This window comes from Strongylocentrotus purpuratus, unplaced genomic scaffold, assembly GCF_000002235.5.
Source record: "Strongylocentrotus purpuratus isolate Spur 01 unplaced genomic scaffold, Spur_5.0 spur5_scaffold_14, whole genome shotgun sequence".
Taxonomy (NCBI): Eukaryota; Metazoa; Echinodermata; class Echinoidea; order Camarodonta; family Strongylocentrotidae; genus Strongylocentrotus; species Strongylocentrotus purpuratus.
Window position 1 is genome coordinate 6463081 of NW_022145599.1, and position 21389 is coordinate 6484469.

A 21389-nucleotide genomic window follows, 5' to 3' on the forward strand; every position below is an offset into this window, starting at 1 on the left:
TGCAGTTGATAACGAGGTAGAACTGAATATTTTAGCCTTGTGTTATTTTTTTTCTTTATCCAAAGGTTAGCTATTTTGTTAAACTACCTAAACAGAAACGGTCAAAATGACACTGTGAATTCCTAGATCAGCGCAAGATGACGCAAACCTTAATCAAACTTGACCTTGATTTGTTTTTTCCTTTTTTTTTTTGTTGTTTTTTTTTGTTTTGTTTTTGTTTTGTTTTTGTTTTGTTTTGTTTTGTTTGTTTTTTTTTTTTTTTTTTGGGGGGGGGGGGGGGGGGTGGTATATTCAGTTTTGGATACTTATCTTTAGTAGTGTTTGTATTCATTACACCCTTAAACAGTCACTGCTTTCCCCCTTCTCCATGGGTGTCGATCCCGGGGGGGGGGGGGATTAGGGGGATGGCCTGTAAAATCATCCCCCCAATAATTCACCATAAAAAAAATCTAAAAAATGAAGAGAAAAAGTAATGATGAGAGCCCGATGAGAGTAGTTAATGGTTATTACTCGCAAAATGACCATCAATATACACATTTTGCTATCTCATTTTCATAATGCATACATTATACGAAGTAAATGAGACAACCGTATATGAGACAAGAATAAATTGAATTCTCGCTCATACGGCTCAGGAATTGATGAATTTATTCAATTATTTGTCCAACTAACAGCATCATATAAATGCAGTGCGCCAAATGCAAAGACGTAGCGTCAAAAAGCAACGAGCTAAATGTTAAGCGTGAAGCGCAAAAGTAGCAATCTACAATGCACATCAGACAATCCTGGACAGTGTTAACATAGATGAACTCTGTGTCGGATTCGTGATGAGATCGGAGACAAGGAGAAAGATAGTTCACTAGTTGTTGTGTTGTTTCCGTTCACCCTTTTTAAAATTCACGTCATTGTATCTTTCTTTTCATTTTTTTTCTCACTCATTTCATTTCCTGATATTCCCTAAAACATTTTTTTCTTTTGTGGTGAAAGATTAATATGTCACAACTGAATTCAGACAAGGATTAATATAAAGAACAGTACAACGAATCGTCTTCTTTTTCTAATAATTAAAGGTAAAGACCAGTATTGGAAACGCCCCAATTTCAAAAAATGAAATGGAAGCTCTCATTACCAATCATGTGAAAGAATATGTTTTGACTAATACATGATGATACAAAATTTGCCGGGAAACTAATTCATATATTTGGTAAATTTGTTTCTCTCATGGTCTGTGAGAGATATAGGGTAGTCCCATATACATCTTTCTGTGTATAGTGCTTGTAACTTTACGAAGAATGGGCCAAATTTCTTATCATTTTGATGATTCCAGAACCTTGCAGATGCTAGATGCTAGATGATCAACCTTTTCTGATCGATTCCACAACGTTTCTTTCACAATGCAATTGCATGACCATAACTGGTCTTTACCTTTAAGTGAAATGGAAAGGCTTCCACGCTTTGCGCGGGAGGGGGGCAACTAAATTCAGACTAGGATTAACAGTTATTTAAATGAAACGTCAAAGTACACGATACAACGAATCGTCTTCTTTTTCTAATAATTTAATGAAACGTGAAAGCTTCCGCGCTACGCGCGGGATGGGCGAAATTGATTTCAGACGTGGATTAAGAGTAATAATCAAATGAAACGTCAAAGCTTCCGCGCTTCGCGCAGGAGGGGGGAAACTGAATTCAGACAAGGAATCGATATAACGAATCATATACCTTCTCTAATAATTTAATGAAATGTGAAAGCTTCCGCGCTACGCGCGGAGGAAAGGGAACTTAATTCAAACAAGGATTAAGAGTCGAGAATGGTTCATCGAATCGTCTTCTTTCTTTAATAATCTAATGAAACGTCATAGCTTCCGCGCTACGCGTGGAGAAAGGGGAACTTGATTCAAACAGGGATTAAGAGTCGAGAATGGTACATCGAATCGTTTTCTTTCTTTAATAATCTAATGAAACGTCATAGCTTCCGCGCTACGCGCGGAGGAAGGGGAACTTGATTCAAACAAAACTTAAGAGTCGCCACGGTCCAACGAATCGTCGTCTTTCTCTAATAATTTAATGAAACCTCAAAGCTTCCGCGCTTCGTGGGGGAGGGGGGAAACTCCTCACTCCTGCACACAACCCTCTAGGGAGCGCGCTTGGCGAGCACTGTAAGTGATTCGCACGCTTTGCGTGCTCACTACCGCCCCCCCCCCCCCCCATAATTAAATCCTGGCCACGCACTAGGAGAGGTGGTGCAACCTGTCACACGTTTCTACCCCTTGGTTGCTTTGATCATTTGCCGAAAATATTTTGGCACCTATCATCCCCCCCCCCCCCCAACCACGGATACAAATCGACACCCTTGCCCTTCTCCCTTTCCATTTCTCTACGCTTCTCCTTTTTTCTTTTTTTTCTTCGTCATTCAATATTGTTTTACTCTTATAACTTATGTGCTAGCTGTCGACGCTATTAAAATTGACATAACGGTACCTGCAATATAGTGATTAGCGACTGAATGATTTGTATTTAACATGGAAGACATCCTGTAATTACGGTTATATAATCCCTCTTGAGAATGGTATAAAAAGAAGTAATTATTTCATCCAAATTAAGTTCAGTACGTGGGAGTAGGAGTTGAGTAATGTGAATCAGATAGCCGGTTATTTCAGTTTTAGCCCTGATATCAATATCAAAGAGTATTGACTGGCCAGACAAAATGTTTCGGTATGTTGCAGTTACTGCAGTCAAGCAAGTGTGATTTGCAAATTTTCTTTTTTCCTTTTTGATTGGACGTTTTTTGAGACATTACAATAACCTCACAATAACCTCTACCGAAAATGTCGGCTCCCACGAGTAAATCGTCTGACGAAGAAAAAATAGAAACGTTGAAGGAAAATGTTACATTCAAGTCACTTGTAAGTAGAAAGCATTTCATTTGTAATTGATAAAAACAATGACATGTTACTCATATTATTTAGTGACAAGAATGCAAGTGTGCTTTGTGAGCTTTCTGTTTGTTCCATGGTGCGAGTGTATTATTACATACAGTCCCACTCGTTGAAGAAACCTGTATTGTGTCTCTCATGAGTTTCGTGTTTCGTGTACACGTGTGTGCCACGGTTATACACAGTGACATAACAGCATTCGCTATCCTGGAGCTGGCTGTGTATTTGGCAAACCCGGACTTTAGTGCCCCAGCTGAAAATCTCAGTTTATTATGGATTTAATATCAATAATATTAATTATGCTAATATATGCAAATATAAACATACCAAAACTTGATGATTTTTAATCATTTGACGTCATAAAAAGCAATTTTAAGCCAAAAATAGCAGCGAAGTAGGGGATCTCCTCTTTGCTTGATGCGAGATACTAGCGAACTGAAATAACCGAATAAAAACTATGGTGAACTAAAAAAAGAAAAGAAAAAATCAAACCACCTCTGAAATTACCTTTGAAATGTTTATTAATTTTTTCTTCCGATATGCGCACATGATAGGGGCAGGTTGGGATGGGATGGGGGGGGGGGGTGCTCAATAGTCGCCAAATTTGGGGTAAAAGGGCAACTGGCCTTGGGGGGGGGGCTAAATTTATTATTTACTTATTTTTCTTTGTAATCATTTTTCTAATTTTTTTCCGGGGTGGCTTTTTTCTTTATTCTGCCCCCCCCCCCAAGGCCAGTTGCCCTTTTACCCCAAATTTGGCGACTATTGAGCACCCCCCCCCCCCCATCCCATCCCAACCTGCCCCTATCATGTGCGCATATCGGAAGAAAAAATTAATAAACATTTCAAAGGTAATTTCAGAGGTGGTTTGATTTTTTCTTTTCTTTTTTTAGTTCACCATAGTTTTTATTCGGTTATTTCAGTTCGCTAGTATCTCGCATCAAGCAAAGAGGAGATCCCCTACTTCGCTGCTATTTTTGGCTTAAAATTGCTTTTTATGACGTCAAATGATTAAAAATCATCAAGTTTTGGTATGTTTATATTTGCATATATTAGCATAATTAATATTATTGATATTAAATCCATAATAAACTGAGATTTTCAGCTGGGGCACTAAAGTCCGGGTTTGCCGTGTATTTTAATAATACGGGCAACACTGTACTGCAGAACATACACACAGTGTCTTGTAAAATCTGCTGTATGCACTGGCTGTAGGTTTACTCTCAAACGGTTCAACAAACAAATCGGTAGGGGCGCTGGCCAGAGAATGCGGATCGTCCTCATAAACGCGGATAAAATGCGTCCTCAAAAATAATTATCGTCTGTATTTTCGCGCACATGTTTTTCTGCTGGTTTTGGGTTACCAAACTGCTCGCTAGCAATGCAAAAAATGGATTCCATGTAAGAAAATAATCTGTGAGTTCACCGTCTACATAAATATGGGTTGTGGGTTTATCGCTTATATTAATGTGAAAGTCTCTGTACAAAATCTATGTAAAATGCATCAAGAACATCATGGCAGAATCCATTTTTGACATCGCCAAACGGCGCCTTTCTAAAATATGAAACGTTTGCGAAAATGCAGACGATCCTTACTTTTTAGGACACATCGGTCCGCGTTTATGAAGATGATCCTCGTTTATGCAGACGATCCTTATTCTCGGACCAGCGCCCCTACTGTTAATGAATCAATGTTGATGACAAGTAACAAAAAAATTAAACTAACTAGTTTTGTTGATGAAAATTTCCTTTGTTTTGCAGATATTTTTAGCATACTTTTGGCAATTTGGCCAACCGTATTTACCGTAGCTATGTTTCGTCATTTCCTAATTTTATGATGTTTTTTTCAAAACGATTGCTTCGTTTGTTGTTTATTGTTGCTGTTGAATGCGGTCAGATGTTAACACAGGTCATCTGCACATGCGAGATAGGACAGCCACCTGTCAGTTATTGCGCAACTGGTAAGAGTGTCCGCAACTTGTGCAGTTTGACGTTAGCAATATCAGGGGGAGGGAACTAAGCAGTCGTCTCTGGAAAAGGAGGAGAAAAAAGGGCTTTAAAATTAAGTTTACAAAATTTCTTTCCATTTTAGTATCAAAATCATGTACCAATATGATACATGATTCAACATATAACCAACGTTGAAGTTGAACTTTTCCGTTTTAAAAGTTCAAATAGTGGACCGTTTGATTCACACATGTACTGTATGCAAAGCTAGAGGTCAAAACGCATTAGCATTGACTACTATGCTTTGCTGGAATGAGACTTGGTATAAACCTTTTCTTTTTGTACCATGTCTTTACAGGGTGTTGTTGATGTGTTGTGTGAGGCTTGTGACAAGCTAAAATGGAAGACACCATCCAAGATTCAGACAGAGGCACTTCCTGTGGCATTACAAGGTCAGTTCAACCTTATCATCATCTCACTTATAGAATATCTTCAAGGTTATTTTACAATGTATGATTTAAATTGACTTGACTTAATACAATTTGATGAATTAGGCCAAACAAAAAAACAAAAAAATGAATATCAAGACCAACACAGAAAGTATTGTTGGCTTTGAAATACATCACCTTTTAAATCTCCATTGTACTACTTATAGCTACTTGCGCCCTCTATGTAGCAAACAATGCCTAATCGGTGACGGTCCCCATGATCCTCTTTATCTTATGTTAGCTGAGAGCTGATTTGATGAGATAACCACCTGTCCACTGACCTTGCAGGGTGGTCTAATCCCTCCTGTAAACTAGTACAGATGGGCTTTAAAATGAGTTTAAGAATGCTCAGAACCTGATTTGAATGAACGGCATTTTGACATAGAAAAATCAAAATGGCAAGTTTAAATAAATACCTAATTGCAAACTGAAAAGACCAAACTGGCAACGGGACGCATTGTGATCCTTGCAAATGCATGAAATGGTATGTTTGGCATTTAAGATTGCTCCCCTCCAAAAAAAAAATTATTAAAAAAAAAAGGAATAAAAAAATATAAAAATTGAATAAAAAAAATTAAAAAATAAATAAAAAATACGAGCGGCCAAATGATTTTTTTTTTTTGGCCTTAGGTAAAGATGTGATTGGTCTGTCAGAGACAGGGTCAGGGAAGACGGGTACCTTTGTTACCACCACTATAATTTCTGATTATAATCAATATGATTTAATTTGACTTGATTTGATTTGATGAACCAGGTAAAGAATAGATGTAATTGGTCTATCTAACAGAGAGAGAGAGAGAGAGAGAGAGAGACTTGGTAAAGACTGGTACCTTTTCTTTGCCTATGATTTCTGATTGTAATAAATATGATTTGATTTGATGAACCAGGTAAAGATGTGATTGGGCTAGCAGAGACAGGGTCGGGGAAGACCGGAGCCTTTGCTTTGCCCATCCTGCAAGCCCTATTGGAGACTCCTCAGAGGTTGTTTGCTCTCGTCCTTACTCCAACCAGAGAACTGGCCTATCAGATTGCAGAACAGTTTGAAGCCTTGGGTTCTACCATTGGAGTATCTTGTGGTATGTACACTGTAGCATAAGTGGTTGTAGTAGAAGTGTAATCAATAAAGGTTCGTTCAGATTAACCGCTGTCAAAAAAATTAAAACTCAAGAATGTGTTTCTGTGTAATTGAATAACAAAAGTCCAGCACATATTTACTGAGCTCAGTGTCGTAAGATAGGAAACGTGAAACATATTACACTTTGCATCATCGTAAAACAACCATAACCGTTTTTGTGCGTCATATCCGAATGAGGCATAATGCTACATCCAAAATAAAATTGTAGTGAATTGCCTGTGCAGTAATGTTACACATTATTCTGCTCACATTGTGTAGACTAGAAGTCTTCTTGTCTCGGAGTTGCAGAAAGTACTATACTAATATGATTTTAGAACCTAATCAGCAATTTCAATTAGAACTCTGAACATATCAGTATCTAATGCACAGCTAGAATAATCTGAAATCCATTCTGTTTCTGTTTTTGTTATTTTAGTTGTGATTGTAGGAGGTATTGACATGATGACCCAAGCCCTGCAGCTGGCCAAGAAACCTCATGTTATGATTGGTAAGTAACATACAAAACTTGCTCCTTTATAAACTTTCCTTGTTACACAGGGAAGACGAATTGTTGAAATGATACATTTTATTGAGAGAACTTTTGCAGATGACATAGTCTTCAATATTAAGATTTTTGACAACATTAAAGGTCATTAATGAAATACTTATTAACCCTTCACCAGTTATGGTTGCCCAATGAAACACACAGGGAAATACCACAGTCATTTTTGTTCATATCTTGTTCACATACAAACGGTACAAATTTATAACAAATTTATAACATACTCCAAACAATGTAGCAGTTCAGGGTGTGTACTATCATTGACAGATAAAGAGTTCATGAATAAATAGTTCAAGATGTTTTTTATTGCTCATTTTGATTTGTTAATGTTTTTTCACCTTCGATCCATGCAGTAGCCTCTAGGAGCATTTTAATCTGTATGATCGCTACAATCCCTACAGTATAGTAGCATTTTAACTCATTTGTTTGGTATTCAACCACCACATCTCTTCATGCAGCAACTAGTATCTATATCATTTCATTTCATGTTTGATGTTTTTCTCCTACCATACAGCCACTCCTGGTCGGTTAGTGGATCATCTGGAGAACACGAAAGGCTTCAATCTCAGAGGACTCAAATACTTGGTATGATTATGCTCAACCTTGATTCAATAATTACAGATATTATTATATTGAAATATATAGTTATTTGATATCCAGGCAAATAGTTGCCAGCTATTTGCATATTATTAAATAATTTTTAATTCTGACAGGACAAAAATATTCCTAATCTATTTGACCATAAACAAGGTAAGTAAGATACTGACCAAACAATAATACTCCCAACTCTTTTTTATCATTACCAACTTAGGATACTGAAATTGTGATAATACTACACTTCTAAATGATCATTAACACCTGTATGTTGTGGTGTGTAAACCCCTTCAGTTGTGTCCAACCAGTACAATATGACCCCACTCCACACTACGTGATTGATTTACTAATGTGTGGAAGGTAGGAATGAAATGATATGAATGGATGAATTAAAGATAATAGATGGAGAGATGCACAGATGGATGAATGATTGACATTTGTTCATTACAGGTGATGGATGAAGCTGATCGGATTCTTAACATGGATTTTGAGGCCGAGATTGACAAGATCCTCAAGGTCATTCCAAAGCAGAGAAGAACCTATCTTTACTCGGCTACTATGACAAAGAAGGTAGTGTAAACACCCTCCTATCTCTACTCGGCTACTATGACGAAGAAGGTAGTGTAAACACCTCGTCTAAGGTAGCTTAGCAAAATATAGAGACATGAAAGGACTCATTTTGAAAGCAAAAGATATAGTTAGAGATGCCAGTGAATGCAAATTTTTGTTTGACTATCAGAATGAAAGATCAGGTAATACTGAGCTCACACAAGGGGATACCTTTATTGTACTAGCCCCATATTGTAATGATGTGGTTCTACCGTTATGTGATGAAATTAACAATATTCAACAACTATCCATTTTGAGATCTGGATGCTTCTCTGCTAGGGTAGGCCTGAGTCGAAACGGGTCCCCGCCCGGGCCCCGACCGTCGAGCTGAAACCCGGTTTTTGGTTTTCGGGTTTCGGGTTTTTCAAAATTAAATTTCACACTGATATTTTGAAATATAGAACTAAAAATATGCAATTCACAAACTTATATTTCAATATAATCAAATAAATATGCTTTAGAAATAAATGGATATTGTTTTAGTTGACGGTAGATGTTTTTATCGCTCTAAAATTGAGGCTGCAAGAAAGGAATCACGCTTCGTGGTACCGATCGAGTGTGTTCAGAAACGAAAATGGAAATAGATCTATGACCCATGCCACTGAAGACAGAGCGAGAAAGTGCGACACAGAAGACTAAAATGTTGATCAGACTATTGCAATTAAATCGTAATACTAAAGGCATTAATTTAATTGTCAAATTATATCCACAATATAATGGTTTACCCTTGATAGTTTGATGAAGGAAAATAAATTAAAGCTCTTGAAATAACATCGAAGTGCCTTTCGTTCGTTTTAAAAATACGTGTATAACGGCAATCAGAAGTTACGAGTCAAGCTTGATATGCATGTTTACATCCCTGCACCGTCATCCGACCTGATCGGAACAATAAGCATTGAACAAATTAAAAAACATCACTTAAGACTTTGAGGGACTCCAATTCAACAAAATTACCGTAAAATAGTTATTTGCTTTGACAAATAATACTATAGATATTCATAATATCTTACAGAAATAATGATATTTCATGAGCTACGTACTCGATATCGAGTTCAGCTAGCCATCATTTTGTAATGAGACGTAGTTGTCATGCTTGCAGCGCAGCAGGCTAGCTGTAGACAGAATACGGCAGCTCGCAGAGAGGGAAAAAAATCACGTAATAGTCCCGTGAATATCACGTGATCTCAGGCCCGCGCTTTTTTCCTCTCTCTGCTGCATACTGCCCTCTACAGTCTACTGCATGACAACTACGTCTCATTTCAAAATGATGGCTAGCTGAACTCGATATCGAGTACGTAGCTCATGAAATATCATTATTTCTGTAAGATAATATGAATATCTATAGTATTATTTGTCAAAGCAAATAACTATTTTACGGTAATTTTGTTGAATTGGAGTCCCTCAAAGTCTTAAGTGATGTTTTTTAATCGGTTTAATGCTTATTGTTCCGATCAGGTCGGATGACGGTGCAGGGATGTAAACATGCATATCATTATCAAGCTTGACTCGTAACTTCTGCTTGCCGTTATACACGCATTTTTAGAACGAACGAAAGGCACTTCGATGTTATTTCAAGAGCTTTAATTTATTTTCCTTCCTCAAACTATCAAGGGTAAATTATTATATTGTGGATATAATTTGACAATTAAATTAATGCCTTGAGTATTACGATTTAATTGCAATAGTCTGATCAACATTTTAGTCTTCTGTGTGCACTTTCTTGCTCTGTCTTCAGTGGGTCATAGATCTATTTCCACTTCCGTTTCTGAACGCACTCGATCGGTACCACGAAGCGTGATTCCTTTCTAGCAGCCTCAATTTTAGAGCGATAAAAACACCTACCGTCAACTGAAACGATATCTATTTATTTTTTAAAGCATCTTAATTTAATTCAATTGATTATTTTATTGTTTTGAAAGCAGTAACTGTCCTTTTCGTCGCATTATTAGAACAGCAACTTAGTCTAACTCCCGCCGCTGCATGCACACGATTTTTAGTGTCAGTGCAGTGGTGAAAATTTCGGGTACCCGGTCCCCGCCCGAAATTTTCAAGTCAAACCCGGGTTCGGCAAAACCCGTGATGACTCAGGCCTATTCTCTGCAAACCACTACATTTTGCTAAGCTGCCAAAACAATAACCATGTGATTTTTTTTAAAGACCTGTTTACGAAGTCTAGTTATCCATGCCCTGTCATTGTTTCTTCATGACCCCTTACACTCTTTGTCCAGTATACACTGATGTTTCAATGAACATGCATTTCATTTGACATTATAGGTCGCGAAGCTCCAGAGGGCGTCCCTCCAAGACCCAGTCAAGGTCGAAGTTTCAACCAAATACCAGACAGTCAGCAAACTCCAGCAGAGCTACATATTCATCCCAGCCAAGTACAAGGTAAATGACCAACCTTCACTTAAACCCATTGCGTACTGGAACTGGGTGGCTCCTTTGTTAATCCTAGGGAATTTAAGGAAATCAATAGTCAATGGGTTAGTTACTTTGTTTTCTTTCTTGTTCTTCAATATCAGTTCCAAAATCAAAAGGGGGTCTCAGCTTGATTTGGGTTTTACAGTCAAACAGTTTGCTTGATTTGACTTGTTGATATATGTTGGGGAAAGAATGACAGTAAAAAAAAGAATCATGTTCCTTATGAATGAATTTTGTCTATGTCATATCCCTGACAACTTACTGTGACAGAAGCACAGCCTTCTTAACAGCTAGTCTGCTGATAGTTTCTTGTTTTGAAGCAGATCATGTGATTGTTGTAAGGTCATGTGACTTTTGGAAGGTCATGTGACTGTTCACTAATGGTGAATTGTTCTGACATTTAGGCCACCATATGGAATGATTTCATGATTCCATTACTCAAAACAAGAAGAATAGTGAGAGTGATTCATAATGTCAGTTTCTTAACCACTTGAATCCAAATTTGACTTAGGTATAATGCTGATTTTTCACTGTCTCCACCGCAAGTTATCTCACGCCTAGTAATCCAGATGTTGATTATTTTGTGTGAAGTAACAGCAATACTTTTCATGGGGGAGATACCGAATTGTAGGTAAAGTTTTCAGGATTACACCATATAACCTTTCTCCTGAAGACAATGAGAGCATACTGATCCAAAGGTCGAGTTTCACAAGCTCGTAGTGGGGATCACCAATCTTCTCTAGGGCTCTTAATTCCTTTGAAAGAATTACATGGTGTAACCCTGAAAAATAAACTCACCATTCATGTTGCTTATTTTTTCTCCCGTGCAGGATTGCTACCTTGTGTCCATCTTGAATGAATTTGCTGGGAATTCCTTCATGGTCTTCTGCAGTACATGTAACAACACACAGAGAGTAGCATTGCTTCTCAGGAATCTAGGTCTCACAGCTATACCTCTACATGGACAGCTGAGTCAGGTATGTTCATGAGGAGTACAATAAAACCTGCTTTAGTGACCACCTGTCTACAAAGACCACATTTGTTTGTTTCCTACAAAATAGTTTCTCTTTGAAAAATGTACTATAGGCACTTGTAAATAAAGACCGCCTGCCTATAAAGACCACTTTTCTTGTCTCACTTGGTGGTCTTTATAGACAGGTTTCACTGTATTAAGTTCTTAAAAAGCCAGTCTTTAATGTTTTAACTTTTTCCTCGAACTAAGCTTCTTACTTTGGAACCTTTATATCATGTTAAGAAACATGTTTAATTGTGATTGTTTAAAATTTAACTACCCAGTGTACGCTGTCCGGATAGCAAGTGACGAGACTAAGCATGCCCTATCAATCAAAAAATAAATATCCACAACAATAATACCAATGAATTAGTCTTAGCAAGTGCTTTCCTTAAACAACTTAAAGTGGGAACTTTTGATACCATAAACAGAGCTGCCAACCAATACAATTTTAGCATATTTCGTACGACTTTCCTCAATAAAATACGATTTTCAAAACAAGCAAAAATTGACATCGCATGTGGGTTTTACCGATTTGAAATCATTGTTTGCACTCAGCTTCATTATTAATCTTGAGTTTTATATCCGGAGATTGTATGCTGCAAATTTGTTATTTTATCTCTCTGTTTTTCATTGCAGTCTAAGAGGCTTGGCACACTAAACAAGTTCAAGTCAAAGAGCAGATCTATTCTGATAGCTACTGATGTAGCAAGCAGGTAATATGAGATGATAATAATAATAAACCATTCTTATATAGCGATGATACTCTGTTGGAGAGAAGAACCCCAACAAACTCATCTGGAAGAAAAAAAATCAACAATATCCCTTGCTTTCGTTTAATGTAGTATTGTATGTAAAGAAGATTTATGGACTCACTGTCAATGTAAAGATAGGACTACACCGAGTTGATTAGATCTCTAATATGTAGGAAATTATAATTTGAATTCTACTCGCCTTGTTTTGCAGAATATGTGGGCTTACTTAGCAGTTTATTTAAAATCATACCACCTTTGAATTAAGCAACTAATACTGAAAAGTCATACAGCTGCTACCTTAACTTAACTTAATCTGTAATTCTTTTGAGCAACGGCTGGATTATTTGTCTTTTCTTTTCAGAGGACTTGACATACCCCATGTAGACTGTGTCATCAACTTTGACATTCCAACTCATTCAAAGGTCAGTTTTGAAGCATACATAACTATTGATTTCACGGACTTGTCCACTTTTAGAATTGAGATTTCTTTTTGTCAAGCTGTGTAGGAATTGACATACATTTAGCAAGTCTTCTGTGTGTTAGTTACTTCTTCTTATTCCAAAGGTTTACATAAATATATGAAAATGGATTCTTATCATGAATGCAGAACAGTCAGTCATATTATCTGAATGTCTAGAAGGTGAAAAATTTATCTGACTGCATGTATGATGCACTTATAAAGCTGTTGCTCCAAGAACAGCAAATTATGAAATAAATTAGATGTTTCTATATTCACAACAACAAAAAAAGAAATTTAAGAAAGTTTTTTATTTTTATATTGTTACAATTTGAAGTTCATTATCTATTTATTGAGGTTCTTTACGTCAGTGTATAAGTCTGTGATATTAGAATTGTAAGGCCCTAGCAACAAAATTCAAGCTAGTTTGGTAATAATGGGCACTCATCTTCAAACAAATATTTCCTAGTGAAGAATTTTAAGTCCTATGTTCTCTTGTTTCTGGTGTACAATGTTCCAAAAACCTAAGAATGTACATTTACCAATCACCCCTCGTAAAATGACTTAAAAATGAACATACTCCATATATGTGTTGTGTCTTAATCAGGACTATATCCACAGAGTAGGAAGGACAGCTAGAGCCGGGAGAGCAGGCAAGGCAATCACTTTCGTCACTCAGTGAGTATAAAATGATATGATATAGCTATCATAGGTACAATGATGATTTAGAAATGAATCCTTTTACTTACTTTTCTTCAATGTACTTGGGTTATATTATGAATGAGGGTTGTATTGACTATTGAGGATGTGATTAAACCTATGGCTGAACTACTAAGTTTTACATTTTTGCGATGGAAGGACCCCGGCTAGCCTCCTTACTGCCATGTTGAATGTTATCTAAAAGATTGTTTTCACTTTTTTGAAAACTAATATGTTAAGGTTAATAAAAACTGTAATCATAGTTAAACCTGTGAAAAGGAGTGCAGATCGGATATAGTCATTGCTGCAATATTTTCTTTACAGTTCACCTAAGGTTTAACAAAAAGTAATACAAATTAATGTCACACATCTCAGCAGCATTCGGAGAGAGCTCTTCAGGTGCTTTGCTGGGGCTGTATTTAAGCGTTTTGTATTTGATAATCTTTGAATGTTTCCAAGCATTGAATGTCAATAAAATTGTCTAATCAAAGTTTCACCTTTGCAATAATGAAAATAAAGTTTTTTTTGTTTTAAATCTTTGCACAGCTACTTACAAGTTGATTGGGTGATATTTACTTCTATTTCATTTACTATGTATTCTGTCAAGCTTTTATCAAAGAGTACAGTCCCCTATAGCTAGGTTCCGAGTCTGAACTTGTTCTTTGTTGTCATAGATACGATGTTGAGCTGTACCAGAGGATAGAGCAACTGATTGATAAGAAGCTCCCTCTCTTCAAGACGGAAGAGGAGGAGGTGATGATGTTGATGGAGAGGGTCACGGAGGCGCAGAGATACGCTAAGATGGTAGGTGGTCTTCCAATCCGAAGGGAACATGTAATATCCTGAAACCAAAAAACAATATATGCTAAAATTATTTCTGAGTTGATCTATGTGCTCAGAGATATGCTAAGATGGTAGGTGGTCTTCCATCCTCGAGAGAACATGTAATATCCTGAAACCAAAAACAATAAATGCTAAAATAAGTTATTTCTGAGTTGATCTATTTCCTCAGTCTTTTATAGGTGCTAAATACATTTGTGAAAATTTTCAACTCCTATCAGTGAATGCAATATGCAGGGATTTTGCCTTTGAACGTTTTAGTTGTAAGTTTGTGATTATGCTTTTGTAGCAGATTTGATGTTGTTTCCTAAAACAATTTCATCCATTTTCGTGATGATTCTGTGCTTCATGATGATTAAAAAAAAAGTTGAGTTCTGGTCTTGCGATTGCATTGTGAAAGAAAAGGTGTGGAATGGATCAGAAAAAGTTGATCATGTAATATGTAAGTATTGGTAAGTACTGTAAGGTTCTGGAGTCATCAAAATCATCAAAGTCCTCACAACCAAAGGATGACTTTGTGGTCTAACCACCTTCAGACCACTCCACATAAACTCTCCCTCAGCCCGAAGGAATCCCTCGCAACCGGCTCCAGTGAGACTTGGCCTACCTGGCTTAGCCTCAACCGCCTAAGAACTGGCTACGGTCGATGCAGAGTCCTAATGCAGAGGTGGGGTCTAGGAGACGAACAAACGGCATGTGAATGCGGCCAGGAACAGACAATGGAACACCTGCTAGTCTGCCCACTCCTGCCAGAGCCATGCACCCAAGATGACCTGGAAGCCGTTAATTGCCGTGCTAAAGCCTGTGTGGACCACTGGACGGGACTTGTGTAGTGACTCGATAAGAAGAAGATCAAAATCATAATAAATTTGGGCCAGTCTTGGTAAAGTAACAAGCACTGTACACATAAAGATATATATGGGACTACACAAATGGTGTCGGGCCTACTTCCCTTGATTTCCTTTATTTTCTATGCTCATTACTCAGCCAGTATACAATTTCTACCAAAATTGTTTGGCAAATGACATTTATTTGTAATTTTGAACATTCAGTGTAAGTTTCGTTTGATTCTGTGAGAATTAATTTTCTTTTTTTACCAGAACTAAGTTTATCTTTAGTGATTCATCTTCTGGGTTTCTTTCCTTTCATAGGAGATGAGAGACTCTGATGAGAAGAAGAAAGGAGGTCGCAGCAGAGGTCGCGATTCAAAGGAAGACAGTGAAGAGTTCACAGGGGTCAGGAAACGTATGAAGGTCAAACAGCAAGGCAGGAGGTGAAGGTCAAATACAAAGTCTTGAAGACAGAATATCAAACTTAAAGCCAACATATATAGAGACACTTGGATGAGACAGACAGATGGACAGATGGACTCTTGAGAAAATACACTGGACGATTTTGAAAATGCCAAGATTATGTCATCATGTTTGAGAGTCAAGCTGTCAATCTCAATACAAACATTTTCAGCTGTTGAACTACAGCCTTCGTCAGCGATGTGACCCGACTTGACCTTTCTGACCTAAAGGGCACTAATTGGGTTTGAAGGCCCTGATGAAAATAGCTTCCTTCACTCCCCATTCGACATGTCCTATGCCCCGTTTCACAAAACTTGTCATCAGTAACAAATGACAGTCTTTGTTATAAGCTACTGAAATCCTTGCTTCTGATTGGTTATCAGCAGATTTGTCATCGAAAAAGGCTTTGTGAAACACCCCCCTGTCATCGTGTCTGAACGGTTCCTTTGAAGCTGGAGACCAGTCTGTGTCCCATCTGCTTGGTGATGATACGTGTCAGAGCAGAAGTTATCATGTTGGAGTCATACAATTTTAGCAAATGATTTACAGAATTATAACATATCATGAACTTGTATCATTTTTGAGTATGAGGAAGTATACAAACGTAAATCCTTGAAGATTAAAATGGAAATAATAAAGATGACTTTATTCTATTTTGTCCATGTAAATATAAGATATTGGTTATTTTATTTGGCAATGTTAGTTATCCAAATTGAGTTTATTCAATTAGAGTCCGTCTATCATTTAGTCCAAATTTAAACAAATGGCCCAGAAGTACAAGATTTTTTGTCTCCCTGCTTTCAAGACAGAAATTGGAAACAATATATTACCATGGTATACAAAATCATCCTTTAACACCATACAACATAATTTTGTTTTAAGTTGTCTTATAAGCTTTTCACAAATATAATAAATAAATGCTGTATTCGCAGTTGATTCACAGGTTTGGAGGGAATTTCGTTATTGTGAAATAGGTTTTCAATATATCAAAATTCCACACAAAACAGTAAATGATCTATGTTATATAAAGGGTTATATATGTATATGTAGCCATACATTCTCAGCCTTCAATAACACTTGTATCTGGTATTTTAATAGTTAAATACAGTGTACATACCTACTCTGTAGATGGAGATTCAAAATATGCATTGCAATGCTACCTTAGGTTTCTTTTATGGGGGTGGGGGGGGGTGGATTGAAGAACAAATCGTTGAATGAATTGTTTTCTTTGATTGCTTGTATTTATTTAAAAGAAAATGAAACGAAATATCAACGTATAGAGGAAGTAATTGAAAGTTGGTCTACTCTAGTGGTAGAGTCAGTTCTCAGTCTTTATCCACAAAGCAACCTTTGTTTGATACTACATCACGTCCTTGAGAGTGTGACATTCAAGCTTACTCCCAGATTAAACCATTATATATGTCTGTAAATCTTGGTGACACATGCATATCATATGACCATTTATAAATCCTTTTATCCCTTTCAACTATGGTTGTCATTACTCAAATGTTTTTATTTAATCTGAGAAATCTGTAACGACCATTAATCTTAGAAGACAATGAATATACTAGACCATGTTAACAAAGAAAGTGGTTTCATTTGGTTTTGATCTGAATGGAAGGATGATTACTAAGACAATTAAACTCAACTGTCACTTTCTAGAACATGATTCTTTTCTTCTATTTGATGTCCTGTACAGTAGTGTTTTACTTTTATAAAGCTAGTCTGAGCAATAGGATTGTGGTTCTAACGAGGTGATGTTGGTGATTCCCTTTGTATGTTAGACCTAACAAGATTTCAGTATAACAAAGTGTGTGTCCCCAACCGTTAGTCATATCAAGATTTTACTATAAAATGTTAATTTCTTCTGCTGCATTGATATAGAGGAGATATAAAATAGATGACATAGAGAGAGACAGAGAGAGAGAGAGAGAGAGAGAGAGAGAAAGCTGATCACATTTGAAAAATAATTGGGATTAAACAGAGGGATGAACAGGAAAAATAATAGAGGGAGGGAGAGAGGTGTATAGATAAAGTATAACAAAAATTGTAAGTGTAGTGCGAGAGAGAGAGAGAGAGACAGAGTGGGGGTGGGGTGGACCCAATATCTTGAAACTAAGCTCTTATGTGAGAAATAATACAAAATCTCTTGAAACTAAGCTGTCCTGTGAGATATAATAGAAGATAAAGTTTCTTTTGAAATCTTAATCATAGCAGGATTGTAATACTCTGAGATATTTCTAGTTATTAAAATGATTCATTTTTGAATACCTATTGTTGTAGAATTCCCCGAAACAAGAATATTTTCATCAAATCATGAATCAAGCAATTTCCGGTGTATATTCATGACACTGTGCACCCATGCACGCCAAAAAGGGGCGTGTCTCTTTCTTGATAGCAGGGGCGGATCCAGAATTCTATTTTTTGAAAGGGGGAGGGCACAATGCCGAAAAAAATCTACGACCAACCAGACAAAACAGTTTTCCCATTTTTCAATGGGACGTGACTCGAATGGTAAGCAAATTAGGGGAAAAGAGAATGAAAGAATTGGAAATCGGGAGGAGATGCTAACCACTTATCGTGTGGTACGGTATGTCACTGAAACAGTTCCCGTAGGTTTTTTGTGCCAAAGTTGATTTTTTTTTTGTTTTGTTGTTGTTGCATTTTTGGATTCATTGGAGTCCAAGCTATCAGAAATTGATGGGGGTTCAAATTTTCCCGAAAACACCAAATTTCCCTATTGCGCGTTATATAAGCCATTTTGGCGCCCAATATGGACCCCCCCCCCCCCCCAGGAAATTAAGGAGGGGTCTGAAAATTTGAACCCCATCATTTTTGGCCAATTGGGACCCTTTTGAAGCCAAAACAGCAACAACAACAAAATCAACTTTGGCAAAAAATTCTACGGGATTACAAACCATACCGCACTATTACCCCATCATCCCTCACTCGATGTCAAATTTCGAATCTCATCCCATGACATCTGTGTCCCTCAACGGCCGGGCCCACGCTTCGCTTTTGTAAATGGAACCGTAATTTATGGAACCTTGCACATGCCTCCCTTAACAACAAAAGTCAAAGCCAGTAAAGTTTTTCTTATCTATCAAGGTGTTTTATCCCTGTTTGGAGGTTGATTGCGACATTTGTCCACACAGTCATCTCTGTTTTCTACCATCCTAGTACACTATTGCAGTCTCATTCCACTCCAATAGAGGATCATTGATTCTAAATATTGATTTTATTTGTACCATTGCATAAGGGGAGGTTAAATCGAACAAGGTTAACAAATTGCCCGCTTGGACAGATTCAAAGTAAGGATTATTGTCATGTTTAAAACGGTAAAATATAGCTCCATTTTCGCATTCCCACCTTCCCCTCCCAGCTAGTCCTAGGTTTTCCTTTTAGTCTAATAGTACCTTTTACTTTTCCTTCTGAAAAATCTCTCATGAGGCTCTGATGTCTTTTAACGTGGCCAAAGTACTTTGCCTTTCTTTCTTTATCCATTCCCATTTTGTTTAAACCCTGCTATATGCAGTGTTTATCTGTTACTTTTCGTATTTTTCTATGATATTATCACCATAGTCCTGTAAACCCAATTTTCAAATGATGTGATTTTCTTTTCCATAGTCTTCATTAGACAGTATAGAGTCCACGTTTTTGCTCCATACAATAGAACAGACCAGACGTAGCAATTTAAAAGTCTCATTAAAAGTTCAATTGTCATCTTTCTTGCTGGAAACAAGTCTTCCGTGCAGTTCCAATCCTTCTTTTGATGTCTGCCTCGTAGGCCTATCTGGAATCATCCGTGACATCATCTCATTACTAGCCTAATCAAAACAAGCAATTACAATTATTCACGGGATATGGTACAGTTAACAAAACAGTTATTTGAGCTCTCAATGGACGTGCCTTTCAAAAAGAGTTATTGAATTTAATTATATGAATATGGTAGAGTCAGTAATACTGTACCCACGTTTACAAAAATGTACAGCCAATCTAACAATACCATGTTATAATGTACCCTTAATGTTCGATTCTGTTATAAAGAATTCAAATGCAAACTTGTATCTTTTGTGTTGATAAGATGCATGGGTAAGACTCTATTCATTAAATAACAATAGTATATTTACCTTTCGCTATACAACAACGAGTCATGCACGCTGAACAATAGTTAGGTGGGGTAGAAATACATCAGACACAGGTTGTCTCATTTGCAATGCTTCAAACTGTTGGAATTTATATCACATTCACCTGAAAGTGGCCATAATAATATACTGCGATCCAATTTACGTCTCATTCTACCGGTGAGTATTTTAGCTCTTTTTCTGTATATACTGTAGATGTGAATGTCGACATTCAGCTATACATAGTACCATGTTATTACTGTAAGTATACTGATGGCAGCTTAATTACTGACATAAGGAAGAGATGACAAACGTAATGAAGATATGCATGGTAGAATATAACAGTGCCATCAGCCACGAGTCTTGATATCATTGTAATAAATAGATCTGTTTAAATAATAGGCCTATCATTATAATTTGCCTTCGATTTCCATGTCATTATTGTATAATTATCAGCTACTGTTTGGGAACTGATTATTGAATAGTTTCAGTTATTGTTTATTCAGTCATTGCCTATATACAATTGCCACGCCCCTATATAGTTCCAAAATAGGCAGTCTATTATCTTCACTGCTGCTTAAATTATATTCATCATATTAAGCTCTTGTCTTTGAGTTCAAGTTCAAAGTAACATTGCTTTTCTTCCCTGTTTTCCATAGCAAAATCATACTCAAGTATTAAATTGCATAATGATATATGTAAAGCAAAGAGCATTCACAATCCTCCAACAAGGAATACCGAAACGGCGTGCATCCTTAAAACATAGGCTTGTACATTATTGTGTCGGATTCACCTTATTGAAGAATATACTACACTGTACACATTTAAGAACGAAAAAGATGGATATACGAAGAAAGTGGAAGTAACGGATGAAGAGTGAAAATGAATCTAGTTCGAAAATACGTGCTGCAACAAATCACTTGATAACTAGTGTATATTGACTGTATAAGAGTTGCTCTAATATGACAATAAAATTGCAAGATTTGAGCGGAAAGAACATTGTTTTTTTCATGATGCTGGAATCATAAACGAAAACGTAAACAGACAGTGTGATGAAACAAAAACGAAAGGATTTGTATTATATGACACCAGAGATACATTTGTCGAGAATTAATATATCAAAGTATTTATGCACTTACACATGTACATGTAGGCTACATGAGAGAAAAGCGATTGCATGTCAAAGATAGCGAATATAATTTAAAACCCCCGATCCTATCAAGGGGATACTACTAGCAACAGGTGTTGCTGTATTGTTCTTTCCAATTTTCATTCTCATAAGGGGCTTCGATATACTGGTTATTATTCTCCTAACAAGGGATGTGACATGAGTATTGATGATAAAAGAAATAAACAATGACAACCGTGAGAGTAATGGTGACAGTAACAATAATTACTATTTCAATAATTAAGACAATTATATTCCATATAGTGATTAACATCGATGAGGAACTTAGGTCATAAATCTTTCTTTTTCATTGTTTGTTTGTATGTCAAAGAATATTTGGGGGCTAATTATATCCCTCATCTCCAATGGGA

General features: G+C 36.8%; 1 protein-coding gene across 1 annotated transcript; it reads left to right on the plus strand.

Moving 5' to 3' along the window:
• Nucleotides 1-2825: 2825 nt before the first annotated feature.
• LOC581057 (probable ATP-dependent RNA helicase DDX47) lies at nucleotides 2826-17392 on the plus strand. Its single transcript, XM_030984070.1, has 13 exons — nucleotides 2826-2903; nucleotides 5239-5332; nucleotides 6256-6444; nucleotides 6919-6990; nucleotides 7559-7629; nucleotides 8089-8208; nucleotides 10522-10638; nucleotides 11502-11648; nucleotides 12323-12399; nucleotides 12800-12860; nucleotides 13503-13573; nucleotides 14269-14398; nucleotides 15586-17392. Exons 1-13 carry the CDS (start codon nucleotides 2826-2828, stop codon nucleotides 15709-15711), a joined length of 1353 nt encoding a protein of 450 aa, XP_030839930.1. The 3' UTR covers nucleotides 15712-17392.
• Nucleotides 17393-21389: the final 3997 nt, after the last annotated feature.

Excerpts from the sequence above, each read along its gene's own strand:
- LOC581057 (XM_030984070.1), top strand. The coding sequence starts at position 2,826 with ATGTCGGCTCCCACGAGTAAATCGTCTGACGAAGAAAAAATAGAAACG. Across the intron at positions 11,649-12,322 it reads TACATGGACAGCTGAGTCAG|TCTAAGAGGCTTGGCACACT; the intron begins GTATGTTCATGA and ends TTTTCATTGCAG. Across the intron at positions 12,861-13,502 it reads ACATTCCAACTCATTCAAAG|GACTATATCCACAGAGTAGG; the intron begins GTCAGTTTTGAA and ends TGTCTTAATCAG.